Source organism: Cyprinus carpio, chromosome B11, assembly GCF_018340385.1.
Source record: "Cyprinus carpio isolate SPL01 chromosome B11, ASM1834038v1, whole genome shotgun sequence".
NCBI lineage: Eukaryota > Metazoa > Chordata > Actinopteri > Cypriniformes > Cyprinidae > Cyprinus > Cyprinus carpio.
In genome coordinates this window covers 22,583,113-22,598,000 of record NC_056607.1, presented here as the reverse complement: position 1 = coordinate 22,598,000, position 14,888 = coordinate 22,583,113, and the positions used below count along the sequence as shown (strand labels likewise).

The 14,888-nt window shown below is 34.6% G+C and overlaps 1 protein-coding gene across 1 annotated transcript; it reads left to right on the top strand.

Moving 5' to 3' along the window:
- The first annotated feature begins 9,721 nt into the window (after positions 1–9,721).
- LOC109098639 (protocadherin-20-like) lies at positions 9,722–13,830 on the top strand. The gene is made up of 2 exons (XM_042734634.1): positions 9,722–9,923; positions 10,562–13,830. Exons 1-2 carry the CDS (start codon positions 9,873–9,875, stop codon positions 13,142–13,144), a joined length of 2,634 nt encoding a protein of 877 aa, XP_042590568.1. The 5' UTR covers positions 9,722–9,872; the 3' UTR covers positions 13,145–13,830.
- Positions 13,831–14,888: the final 1,058 nt, after the last annotated feature.

Sequence of the window (14,888 nt, the reverse complement as noted above, 5' to 3'; positions counted from 1 at the left end):
AAGTTGTTTGCTGACCATGATATTACTGTGCTTGACTGGCCAGCCAGCATGCCTGACCTGAAGTACATATGGAATCTATGGGATATTTTCAAGAGAAAGATGAGAAACAGTGGATCCGAGCTGAAGCTCAATAGTGTCTCAGAAGTGCCACAGTCTGATCGCTTCATGCCACACCTCACTGACGCTGGAGATTGTGATAGAGGAGCCCCGACCAAGTATTCAGTGCATTAATGAACATACTTCAAAGAACTTGAACTTTTCTGTTTTGCAAATCTTTTATTATTATTATTATTGATCCTAGGAAATATTCACTTTTTGAAATAAGTTACAGAAGAAAAAAAAAAATCACGCTATTCAAATGTTTTGAGATGCACCTGTATATGTATAATTATTATTATTTTTTTAAAGAATCAAATATTATATAAATCAGCCGAATTATTATTATAATTATTTATTTATTTATTTATTTTGCATGCAGTGTTTTGCTTTAAAAAATAAATGAAAATAAAAAGCTGATTGAAAAAGCTTGAAGCTAACTGGCCCGTGAACTTTCCACAATGCACAGCTTTGACTCAGAGTTCAATTCTCATGATATTTAATACTAATCAGCAAATAAAGAAAACAATACAGCGATTATTAATGCAGAGCTGCATTCCAGATCCACCCACCACACTGCAGAGAGAGAGTCCATGAGTCATCATTCTCATCAAATACACACTTACACAACAGAAACATGCCACTCTGTTTCAGTCAGGCTTTACTTGCATAAGCATGGTGAAATGTACTAGGTACTATAGTAAAATCACTAATGCAGGACACCCATGGTAGCAGTATCATGCTGTGTGTACAGTATAAAGCATGATTAATGTGACTTTTGTATTGGTGCCAAAACATTCCACACATTTTTGTGCCACACAAGCAGTTTCACAATCATGATCCTTCAGACAAACACTCTCAACATGATACCTACCAGTATTCATTTGTTTTTGCCTTTTGAGAGAAGATCATGAATTTAAAATAGGCCTCAAAATGTGTCTGGATACAGATAAAAAAAAAAAAAATCACAGTAGTATAAAGTAACTATAACCCAATAAATGTAGTTAATAAATCCCCCACAAAAAAAAGTAATTTTATATAAATAAATAAATGTATTAATTAATTAATCCAACCATAAAATAATCCTAACCGAAATAAATCCTCTATAAAGTAAATGTAATAAATAAATCCCCCAAATAAACTTAATAAAATTAATTAAATAAATACATATACCCCCCCCCCCCAATAAAATAATATACTAAATTTAAAAATAAAAACAATAAAATAATATAAATAAATCCCCCTCCAATAAATATATATTGTAAACAAATAAATGAAATAAATGTACTCATTAAATCCCAATAAAATAAATGTAGTTAGTTAGTAAGTAAAAAAATAAATAAATGAAATAAATCCCCCAATAAAAGAAATGTATTAGATAAATTTATTAGATAAATACATACATCCCCACCCCCATCAATTGTAAACAAATAAATGCTATAAATGGACTAACTGATTCCCCACAATAAAATAAAAGTATTAAATAAATAAATAAATAAAACTAAATCACCCAATTAAAAAAATGTACTAAATAAATAAATAAATACATGTACTAAATAATCCCCCTAAATACACAATTATTCCAAATAAAATATTTTGTAAACAAATCAACAAATTAAATAAATGCATGTATCCCCCATTAAAATAAATCAGCTAAATAAATAAACAAACCACCTTCCCCAAAATAAAATAAATTTATTAAATAAATAAATAAATAAATAAATAACTCCCCCAATAAAACGAATTTACTAAACAAATAAAATAAATTCCAAAATAAAATCAATGCACTAGATGCACTGAGATGCTGCAGCTCCTGAATGCAGATGCAGATGTTTGCTCTGATGAATCACAGACACATCTGTACAAGCACTTCAGGTCACATCAGGTGTTTCTGGCACATGGCTTTAAAATGTCACACTGAACGCAGTGTTTGAGACACAGCTGATGCATAAGTGCTGCTACATTAATGTTTCACAGACTTAAATAACTCATCCAGCTCAATTTAGAGCTAATGCAACTCATGATGTGAGAAATTAATGGCCCATTTAACAGTGTGTGTGTAAGACAGAGACAGAGAAGACTTCATATTTTTCAGGTCCAGCGTTGCAAAGGTTTCCAGGTCAGGGTTATTATAGATAACTAAAACTGAAACAGTTAATAATAATAATAATAATAATAATAATATGTTTCATCTGATGTTTCATCAAAATGTAAGTCCTAAAATAAATAAAACAAAAAAAAAATTGTAAAAAAAAAAAAAAAAAAAAAAAACTAACTTTAGCACATGTAGTTTAAATTTATTTGCTAAAATAAACTAAAACAAAATTAAGAAATTAAAAATAAAAATAAATAAAAATTGAATAAAAAATGTAAAACATTAAGAATGCAAACAAAATTAATAAAAACTACAAAACCACAAAAAATTAATAAAACTTTAACTAAAATTAAAATAAAATTGAAAATATAAAAAGTAAAATAATTAAAAAATTAGGGGAAAAAAATGCCAAAAACATACAATTACTGAAACTTTAATTGTATTTATCACATCAAAGTTTAACCTAATTTGTTAAAATAATTTAAAGGAAATGTAAAAAATTATTTATGTTTGATTAAAAAAACATATTTTTCTTTTTTTCATTTAAAATACTTAAAAATTAAAAAACACAAAATTACTAAAAACTTTCTAATTAAAATGAAAAAAAGATTTAAAGATTTAATATAATATAAATAAGATTAAAAAAATAAATAATATGTATATATAAATATAAAGCAAATAATTCAAAATAGTTTATGAATGGCACTAAAATAACATGAATGCAGGTTTTCTCTTTTGATGTATGTATGGGGTAATACTTTTCTTCACATTCACATCTTTTTTTATATTTTCTCTTTTTTTCTAGCATATAAATTACATCTTACCGCACTCCAAACTGAAGGGTTTTCTGACGTACATTGAGTTCATTCTCTTTTTATGGATGTGAAATGAGTCTAAAACACATTTGTTATTCTCGCCTGGTTCCTGCGGATCATCCTGGGATGTGTTTCTCATGTTCTGAGCTCTGCTATCAATGTAGCTTAAAGGCGCTTTAATTAAACTGAAGCACAAAGTACGGTGACATCTGGCTTGAAATCTAACACAACATTCGCTGCGTTTACTGGCAATCAGTTTCCAGCGTACAGCAGCGTCTCTGTGTCCTTAAGCCACCATTAAATGAGCTCAAACACACACTCTTACACACACTCACACACACACGGCAAACAGAAGAGCGGCCCACATGCCCGCGTCTCATTTTCTGAATAAATAAAACCATATGGCTGATGAAAATGTGTAAATGCATTCAATGCAGATTTCATTTTCATCTCAGCACTAACGAACAGTACTTTAAAGTACCGCAGAGTCCTACTGATCAATATGCTAATCATTCAATACACATACCAGTATTTTTGTAGTTTCATTTACATATTATACAAGATTTTTTTTATTAAATGAGATTTTATTTGCATATTTTTTTACATTAAAAATTATTTTTTAGTTGTTTCAGTTAAACTTTTGTTGTGATTAATTAATTATTATTATTTCTAATATGTCCATATACTGTACGTTTTAGTACTTAAACTTTAATATTTTATTTTATTTCAGTTAATGTTTATTTTATTTCAAGTAACAAGGTTTATATATATATATATATATATATATATATATATATATATATATATATATATATATATATATATATATATATATATATATATAATAAACCATCTTGAGATTAAAGTTGTTAAATTTCGAGAAAAAAAAAAACTTTATATATAATATAAATAATATAATATAATATATATATAATAATATATCTATATATATATATATATATATATATATATATATATATATATATATATATATATATATATATATATATATATATATATATATATAAAATAACTAAACTAAATTTTAAAAACTTATTAATTCATTTAATTTGTAAATCTATTTTTATTTTATTTAGCATAAGTGAACTTCAGGGCAAAAATATATATAAAAAAAATATGAAAAAAAAGAGAATGCATTGACCTTTTTGTGAAATAGCCCTCAAAAGCACTTGTTGAGTGATTCCTGTAAGACAGTAAACTCACATACTGTACATGCCCTGAGGGACTGAAGAGTGAGGAATGGCTCTCTGAACGTCCCGCCCTCAGTTTACCCAAAATCCTGTTCAGCAGAAGGTCTCTGTCTTAACTGGAGCCGAGGCGTGCTGTCACGAAACCTCACACAAACACACACAGAGTGAGTTTCCTACAGTAAGGTTACGTGACGCACACCGACGTCACGCCTGCTGAAGAAACAAAGACATTCAGAAACTCTTCAGCAGTTTCTTTCTCGTCATTCTTACTTTTGTTGTTTTCGCAGCACATAAATGTGTTCAAAACTTAGTCATTAGAACTAAAAAAATAAAAGATCTTTTGCCTGATGGATCTAGTAAACACACATTGTAATACACCAGCAATTAATTGATAACTGTTTATTTATTTATTTATTTTTCTGAACAGCATCTTGATGCACTTGGATATTTATATAGTATCAAGATACTATTATTTCCTGTTTCATTTCAATTTTAAATTAAAATGTTATTAATTTTGTTGTGTGTTTCTGTATTTTTTTAAATTGCTTAATAGTTTTTTTTTTTATTAATTTTATTTCAGTTTTAGTTTTAGTTATTTTAATAGATAAAGTTAAACTAAAAAAAAATATAAAAAAATTGGGCTACTAGCTGAAATAAAATGTTTAAGGTTTGATGAATTCATTTAAGTTATACGGAAGAGGATTAGGGCCAAGCAATAATAAAAAAATAAAATCATCTCGAGATTAAAGTCATTATATTGCGAGATTAAACTCATTAAATTTCGAGAAAAAAAAGTCGAAATACAATCTTGAGAACAAACTCATTAAATTTCGAGAATAAAGTCGTTGTGTTTCGAGAAAAAACTCGTTAAATTTCGAGAAAAAAAGTCGAAATACAATCTTGAGAATAAACTCATTAAATTTCGAGAATAAAGTCGTTGTGTTTCCAGAAAAAAACTCGTTAAATTTCGAGAAAAAAAGTCGAAATACAATCTTGAGAATAAACTCATTAAATTTCGAGAATAAAGTCGTTGTGTTTCGAGACAAAAAGTCGAAATGAAAGGTAGAGAATAACGCATTCGATCAGTGTTCATTGCATAGCCTATAGAGGACATGGCAGAGTTGGATCACTTAGTCAAGCTATATTTTAGACTTTCTTTCAGTAACAAAGAAATACTATCAACTTTAGCTAATTATGGCACAATAATAATTAGCACACGAACTTTAAAGAGAATTTGCAAGCAGCTAGGTCTTTTTAGAAGAAAAAAATCAGTCCAATTTGCGCGATGTAGGCTACTCACTTTTGTCCAACATGAAATGATAACCAGAGGACAAATGCAAGGTTATCGCTGGCTTCACCCAAATGCACTCTGGCACTTGGACAGCTATGATAAATTAAAACCATACGGCATTGCCATTAATGGCGTGTAATGTAATGAGTTTATTCTCAAGTTTGTATTTCGACTTTTTTTCTCGAAATTTAACGAGTTTTTTTCTCGAAACACAACAACTTTATTCTCGATATTTAATAAGTTTATTCTCAAGATTGTATTTCGACTTTTTTCTCGAAATTTAACGAGTTTAATCTCGCAATATAATGACTTTAATCTCGAGATGGTTTTATTTTTTTATTATTGCTTGGCCCTAATCCTCTTCCGTAAAGTTAACTATAAAATCGACCTTTTTTTTTTTTTTTTTTTTTTTTTTTTTTTTTTGCCTAATGGTCCTAAACACATTTGTTCTTTTTTCCTTTTTTATTTTATTTTCTGTTTATCCTCATTTTCTGTTTCAATTTTAATTTTAGTTACATTTTAAGCAGATTTGTTGTGCTTTCGTCATTTCTCTTAGTTATTGTTTTTTTTTTTAATGTCTAAATAATGTGTATAACTTTTTTTCAATTTTAGTTTAGTTATTTAGTAATCGCGTTAAATTACACAAAAAGTAATGTTGTTTTGGCAACTAGCTGAAATAAAATGCTTTAAATTCCAGTTCACTAATCACTCTGGCCTAAGGGTTCTATAAACACATATCATATCCTTTGATAAACATATGTATTTGACATATGTCTGAACTGCAGCATGATAAGCTTCTACAGTATATCTGAAGTGAAGGTTACGAGCAGTGACAGATATCTGGTGTTGCAACACTTTCTGTAACTGACTGAACGAACGTATCCTGGCCTGCAGCTAAAACGACAACCAACGTAATTATAGGGAGTATTTATATAAGAGCTGCTTGCTCAGGAGAATCTGAATTAGATCCAGATATTTGAGCTCACTTCTGCTTTGTGGTTTTAATGAGTGCAGGTGAGATTTCTCACAGCTTCTTTTCACAATCCATTATTCATGACTTGCACATTGTGTAAACTTGTACTGTAGTAAATACAAGAGCTGGTTTGCAAACCTTGAATGGCACGTCTTGACACTTCATATTTGAATGAATGCAAAAGAGATTAAAAGGGGTCATCGGATTCCCATTTTCCACAAGTTGATATGATTCTTTAGGGTCTTAGTCAAAAGTCTGTAACATAGTTTGGTAAAAATTTCTCAGTGGTAGTGTAAAAAACACCTTTTTTACCCTGTCAAAAACAGTTCTTTTCAGAGCAAGCAGTTTTGCAGCATTTTCCTTTAAATGTTAATGAGCTCTGCTGACCCCGCCCCTCTCTTCCTAGCCACGCTCTGAGGGACTGTTTACTTCAGCTGTATTCATCGTGAAACTTGCTAATTAGCACATTATTAGGAAAGGTGATTTGCAAAGATTCATTAAAAAACTTGTACTCACTTCTTCAAGAGGTGAGGCTGGATCACAAATGATTTGCGCAAACATAGACACATTTAGGCAGATCGGGGGTGCATTCCCTTCAGAAACAAACATAATCCACTGCATCTTCAGCGGCTCAGATGTCGGGAGTAAATGAGGACTGCTATGTTCATTATAACATCCAACAACAAAACACATTGATCACTTAGTTAGGAGTCATTCTTGTCTACATCTGCTTCAGCGGTGAAACAATGGTGGACGGATGACAGTCACTCAGGGCGGGTCTGTGCTGAAAGGCTACTGTCAATCAAACTATCGTGGGAGGGGCCTGCCAGTGTGACGTCACAAAGACAGGCATCTGAGAGGCATTATTTTTAGTTCAAGTTTTAGTCATTTTGTTGTGTGGTTCTGTCATTATTTTAATGACAGAAAGGCTTTTTAATGTATAGCTTTTGTTCATTTTATTTCCATTTTAGTTTGAGTTGTTTTAGCATATATACATATTTTGTCAACTAGCTGAAATAAAATTCCTTCATTTTTATTTAATGTAATGAAAATATTTTTTATGGTTTTAGTTACCTATAAAAACCCTGGTGTTTTGAATTTTTGCAAAATGCCAATAAATAAATAAATAAATAAAAAATACTGATGAAATAGTAAATAATATTGATGATAAAAACAACGACTCAGATTTCTACATTTCTGCAGAAAGATTGAATGCCACTGACCGGTGCAAAACTTCCTATGCAGTTACTACCCAACAAACACTGTTCTAAGAATGTTTTTCTAATATTACCATTTAGTTTTTAGTTTAGTTATGTTCTCAGAACATTCAAAATGTCCAGTTTTTAAACCTTTTTTTTTTCTTGGATACATACAAATGGTAAGGAACATTCCATTTTAGAATTTTGCAAACATTTTTGAATGTTCTCTGAACGTTCTGAAACATGTACAGTAGTAACATTTAAAAAATGTTATATAAACATCTTAGAAATGTTCCATAACATTGTCGTACAAATATTTTGAGAAAATTAGTAAACAAAGAGTGCTGAACTAACATTCTATTAACGTTGCTGGAAGAAATTTTGTTCATAATTTTGATGTCCTTTCCAGGTCAGTGTTGTTTTAGTATCATTGAGATACAATTATATCTTTTTTTTTTTTTTCTTTTTTAATGGAAATAATTTTTATATTTGTATTGTCTGTTTGCATTTTAACTGAAAAGTTTTAGCAATTTTGTTGTGGTTTTTGTCATTTTTAAAATATTTTTTTCTTGGATATGTACAAACGTGCCATTTTACAATTTTGTAAACATTAGGCGAACATTACTTTTGAAAGTTCTCAGAATGTTCTTAAATGTAGTTACACTTACAAAATGTTGGATGAACATCCAATGTTTCAGAAATAAAATGCTCCTTAAACAATGTATACATAACATTTTTGTGCCAATGTTTTGAAAACATTAGTAAAAGCAGATTGAACAAACGTTCCTTTAATGTTAGTGTTACGTTTGTTCATTACTTCGAAAGAACCTTGCCAGAATGGTCCTTGTTACCTGCACAGGTGTTTTGATGGGTTTCTAAGTGGTTTCTCGCTGGTTCAAGTCCTGCACCTTGAAGTCTGTGATTTTCTGGTTTAGATATGGCTCTATGAGGTTTTTCCTCTCATTTTACCACCTGCAAGACAAAAAACCTAAGACAAATGTATCAGTTTTAAACATCAACGTCTTATTCAAATGTGACAGTGTGCAATCAGAGCTAAAGCTCATGTGCTCGTGTGTGGTGACTCTGCAGATGTCAGATGGTCAATATGTTCTCAATCACGGCCAGCATCTGTTGAGGAGGTTAGAAACACTCAGATTAAGACGAGTTGATTTGGTGAAGGTTACGCTGATGGTTCAGATTCTTCCTTCTGTAATCCTCACATCATCATCTCATGTGATGCTCTGGAAAGCAAGAAAAACGATGGTAATGTGAAGGTTAAAAAAGAAAAAAATGGGTTTAAAAGACACAGCAAATAAACAAGTGTTTGGCAATTGTTCTGCAAGTGTGACAGAGACAAAGAAAGTGAGTCATATTTACTCTCAGCTTTGGTGAGTTTTATGTAAATGGGGGGTTAATGTAATCTCAACCGCAGGGCTGCAAATGCATATCTGCTCTCTTCGGCTTCCCTTCCACCAGGAAATTATTATTTTGTTACAACAATGCTGATCATCTGCACTGTCTCATTACTCATACGCTCTAATGCACATTTGTATCTCATGAGGGTGTCTGGTTATTTATTTAATCTCTAAAGAAATCTCTAAAGTTCTTAATAAGAAGCATATTCTATGCTGAATCCAGGTTTTTCTTTCTCTGTGTACAAAATCATATACATATGATTTAATATTTTAAAAATAATTACATTAGTTTAATTATTTAGCAGCCACTTTTATGCCAAGATTATTATTATTATTAGCAAAGTTATATTAATTCAGAAATGCAGAGAAAACAGGATTATTATTATTTGCTTAATTATATGCATTTAGAATTATTGAGAAAGTAGAATACGTATTATAAGCGTTATTATCTTTCATGCCATGCCGATGTTTTCTTAACCGCAAGAAATAAATCATTCAGTCCAAAACCATTTAAACGTCTAAAAACATTTAACTTGCAAATGAGTTGTTTCTAGACACGCCTCCTGGCTCTGCGTCACAGCTGGTTGGACGCGCCGGCCCTCATTAGCATGTAGTGGGCGTGTCCGCAGCGTGTCTGTCAGATGAATGAGTAGAGCGCTTCAGTCGCGCATCGGGCAGCGAGCGAGAACTCAGCCGCTCACCGGCGCTCAGAATGCGGCTGCTACTGTAACCTCATCCCGCTCCCGTTCCCTGTGACGCCAACACTGAACGGGAAACATGTGGAACACTAAAAGAGGACCCTGCCTGCACAGCAAAGGAGAGTTATGGGTAAGTTTCTTACACTCAGGAAAACGGCATTTATCATGACAGCGCATTCTCATAACAGTAAATAATTGGTAACTCTTTATAATATCTTTAAAGTATATAATCCAAAATTATTATATAATCCAAATTCATCCAGTTAGTTATTAGATAGCTGAATCAAAGTCTAATAAGTATTTGGAAGGATTGTATAATAATTCTGGATCACTGTTTTATGTTAAAAACAAATTTGGCTATTCAAGGATTTTCAACGATTCATAAAGCACGTGTGAGCATATAGTGTTATGATTTCCTTTACAGGTTCATTGCAGTGCCTTGTACAGTGATATCCATATTTTCTGTCAAAATATCTTTGTTATTAGTTAAAAATGTGGTACCATCACTCTCATCCAAATACATAGTTCATATCAGTATCAGTAAGGGTGGATTGTAGATTAACTACCCAGCACACACATACAGTAATGTTAAACCCAACTGCTTTTGATGTGCTTAATTAATCATTTATATGCAAAAGATGTATGCAGTAAATATATTCATTGCTTCCTTAACCATTTTCATACATACTTGCCATTTGATTTTAAAAGTATGATGCTTTTTCATTATATTTCTGTTGCTTATTATAGTTTTTCTGTTATTTATTTCAGGGTTTGTTCATCCTCCTCTTGTACACCAGTCCCCTCTGCTGCTCGTCAAATTTCAGTCACCTCATCTATAAGATAAAAGAAGGATTACCTGAAGGGATACTCATAGGGGCTATCAGTGCGGACTTAAAATTGGATCTTTCTGTCAGTCCTCCTCGTTTATTCAATCTGGAGCTAAAGACGGACAACCAGCAGTATGTGAATCTGAATAACACGACGGGGGAGCTGTTCACATCTGCTGTGGAGATTGACAGAGAGGCTCTGTGTGCGGAGTCCCACGAGGGCCAGGGCTGCGCAATCTTTCTGGACGTGCTAATCCTTCCTCAGCAGTACTTTCAGCTGGTTAAGGTTAAAATTATTATTGAGGATGTGAATGACAACCGCCCGCATTTCCCTGTTGACGAAATCAGGGTGTCTGTGCCGGAGAACGCACCTGTTAACGCAAGGTTTGCGGTGGAGCAATCCGCAGTGGATCCCGACATCGGGATTCACAGCGTTCAAACATACTGGCTTGTTAATGACTATGGAGTTTTCACATTAGATGTAGAGGAGAACGAAGGCGGTGAACTGACGCCCTTTCTCATCATTACCGAGTCTCTTGATAGGGAGACACAAGCTGAGTATGTGACTGACATTATAGCCGAGGACGGAGGCTCTCCGCCGCTTCTAGGCACTGCAACTCTGAAGATTATCATCACAGATATCAACGACAACTGCCCCAAGTTTACAGAGTCGCTAGTGAACGTTACTCTTTACGGAAACACTACTAAGGGCATGCAACTGGCTCGTCTACAAGCCTACGATCCAGACGAGGGAGCCAACGCCTTGATCACGTATACCTTCAGCGAACGGGTCACCCAGGAAAGCAGAAACCTGTTTCATTTGGATACAAACACTGGGGTTCTTAAACTAGCAGGAAAGATTGACAACAACACTGGAAAACTCTACAAACTAATCGTGCTGGCTAATGGACCGACTTGTATTCCAGAAGTTGCAACGGTTACCATTCACATCATCAAACAGCTCTCCGGCCCTCCGGTGGTTATCCCACGTTATATTGCGTCCGAGAAGGATGGTGTTGTGAGTTTAAGTGAATCAGAGCCACCGTTTTCACCCATTGCTTTTTTTACCATCAAAAACACTGAGCCACAACAGAAGATAGAGTGTCTTCTTGAAGGTGCAGGTCCATTTAGGCTTGTACCATATGAGCAGTTTAAAAACGAGTACCTGCTTGAGACCACCGAGCTATTGGATTATGAGCAGCAACAGGATTATGAAATTGTTATTGTGGTTCGTAACTCTCATGGATTAGTAGTTAACACCGTAGTGAAAGTCCATGTGTTGGACGTTAACGACAACGCTCCGGTTTTCAAGCAGTCTTTCATTGACATCACAGTGGAGGAGAACAACCCACCAAATACATTCCTCGCTCAGCTTCAGGCCACCGATGCAGACAGTGAAAGCAGAGGCGAGGTGTATTACCTACTCGGTGCCGACGCTCCCACCATTTTTGACTTGGATCGGTCAACCGGGGTACTGACGGTGTCTACTTCTCTTGACCGAGAGGAAAAGGAGACTTACCGATTCATGGTGCGGGCCGTAGACCGGGGCACACCAAGAAAGGAGTCAATCGCCACTGTGATTATTACCGTCCAGGATCGGAATGACAACAGTCCAAGGTTCATCAACAAGGACTTCACCTTCTTTGTGCCGGAGAACTTTCCAGGTTTTGGGGAAATTGGTGTTCTTACTGTCACAGATGCAGATGCTGGGGAGAACGGCTGGGTGGCGTTGTCCATCCTTAATGGGAGCGACATCTTCGTGATTGACACCGGACGAGGAGCGCTGCGGGCCAAGACCTCTCTGGACCGGGAGCAACAGGGAACGTATTACGTTTGGATCGAGGCAATTGATGGAGGCGAACCTGCTCTTTCTTGCATCACAACGGTGACTGTTCTCCTCCTGGATGTCAACGATAACCCTCCAACTGTTCTTTTCCCCCAGTCCAACCAGTCGTACATGTTGGTACTTCCCAACACGCTTCCGGGAACATCCATAACGGAGGTCTACGCGGTGGACCGGGACACTGGAATGAACGCTGTTATTGCATACAGCATCATCAAGAGAACAGATGGAGAGCCAGGCTCGTTTGACATCGACCCCTACACGGGAAACATCACCTTGAGGAAATCCTTGAGCAATCGAGGCCTCTACAGTTTGTGGGTCAAAGTCAGAGACCACGGTCAACCAGAACTCTACTCTACCGTACTGGTCAACCTGTTCGTGAATGAAACAGTCAGCAATGAGACCCTCATTCAGAGTTTGTTGCCCAGAAGTGTAGATATTGACCATGGTGAGCTTCCTCCTGATAAAAAAGGGAGGAAGGGAGAACAAGTGCCAAACATGTGTGGCGAGTACCAAGTGTTACTGCTTGCACTGACAGCTACCTGCCTGGGATTGTTTCTGACCGTTGTGTCGTTGGTGACATACATTTGCTGCAAGAAAAGAAAACCGAAAAAGAAGAGGTCAGACATTGAGATTCCTTTAAATCTCTTTAAGAACCCAATGGAGATTTCAAACATCTGACACTGCAACTGCTTGTACTGCCCAAATTAAACCGTTTACAGTGTGTTTTGTGCATCTTAATATCTCTTAAGTATATGATTTGAAAATACAATGTATATATTGTGCATACAGTATGTTTTATAACTATGATGAAAGCTAAATATATATATATATATATTGACAAGATCACTGCGAAATATGGAGATTTTGCTATTTGCATTTGCTGCCCAACATGCTTTTAATGTAATTTATCTTAAAATGGTGCCCTCTGCAGTGTGTTGTGTCAAATTGTCCAACCTCTTTTATATGCCTGTCTCTGAAGTCCAATGCACTTCTCTACAGGATCATCGTTCTCCCCATAGGAAGCTGTTCGCTTTGAGATGTAATGCTCCTTGTGTTTGTCATCACCCTTCTGAAAATAATTCCAAAGGAGATGAGAAATCAATGCCGCATTGATTCCTCAACTGTTGGTGTTGTTGGACATTTTGTGTTTTCTGTAGGATACTAGGCTGGTGTGCAATGTCCTAATGAGTTTCTCGAACCTTAGAATGTCTTGGTTCCACCAAATGGTTTGTTCAGATCTGTTTGTGATGACTTTTGTGCATTCAGCTCAAAAGCTTTCTTCAAAGCAGCCAAGGCTACATTTCTTTGATCTCCTTTCCGTGTAAGCAAAGAATTCGTGAACATTAAAGTGCTTTATTTTCTTATTAATAGCTTGGTTATGATTTTCTTTCATGAATTACAGACTAAACCAGTATTAGATGTGGACATAAGCAGCTGTGTTACAGCAGTTGTTGCTCAAAAAGTTAATCTACTAAAGCATTTAGTAGATTAATTTAATCATAAGGAGAATTCAAAAACCATCTCACTGGTTGATTTGACTGTGTCTAATTGTCGTTTATACAGTAAATTGAAGTGCTTCTTTCTTGGAATGTGTTTGTACACACAGTATTTCTTTGGAAAAGATCATTGTAAAGGGTTATCAGGAAAATGGGTTATCAATGGGTCTTATCGGAGACCAAACCGCAAAGTTATTTACTTTGAAAAACAACATTCAGTGAATCAAGATGAAGATATAGTAGTGTGCTGCTGGTGCCAAGAACAATGAAAGAGAGTATTCTACTAAAGAACTTTCATATATGTGCATCAAAACATGAAAGTTGAAGTCAAACAATATTAATTTCACCTTAATCATGTTCTTTTCAAGCAGACAGCATTACGCAAAGCATTTGGAGAGCCTTTGGTTGTGGTGTGGTTGGCATCTCATTCTGCTCTTTTTAATCTACCTCTTTGTGTCGGATCAATAAGATGGCTTCTCCAGTGTCCCGACCCATTACAGAGGTCAGATCGGGAGTGTGTGTTTAGCTTGTCATCGCTCATAGAACACCATTCAGCTCTCTAAAAAAGACAAGCATGGCATGGTAACTCGCCACTTCTGTTATTTCAAAAACCAGTTCGGTTTCATTTTTCCCTTTCTCTCTCTGGAACTCTCTGAAATGCTTACAATGGAAAGCAGTCATTTAAAACCACAAGAAGCCGGAGGACAGATAATGTATCGAGGCTTTGCAGTGCACAGGTTAGGAGTAGGGCCTGTCACCTGGGTTCAGGTTCACCGCTTAATCTGCTTACTTCACCAGCAACATGTTCACAAACCAGCGGGAGACTGAAATCCACCAGCACGCATTTAAGAACATCTGTGGGTCAAGATCAAGCTTCAGATTAAAAAAAAAAATGATGTTGCACATTATTAAATTTTTTGAAACTG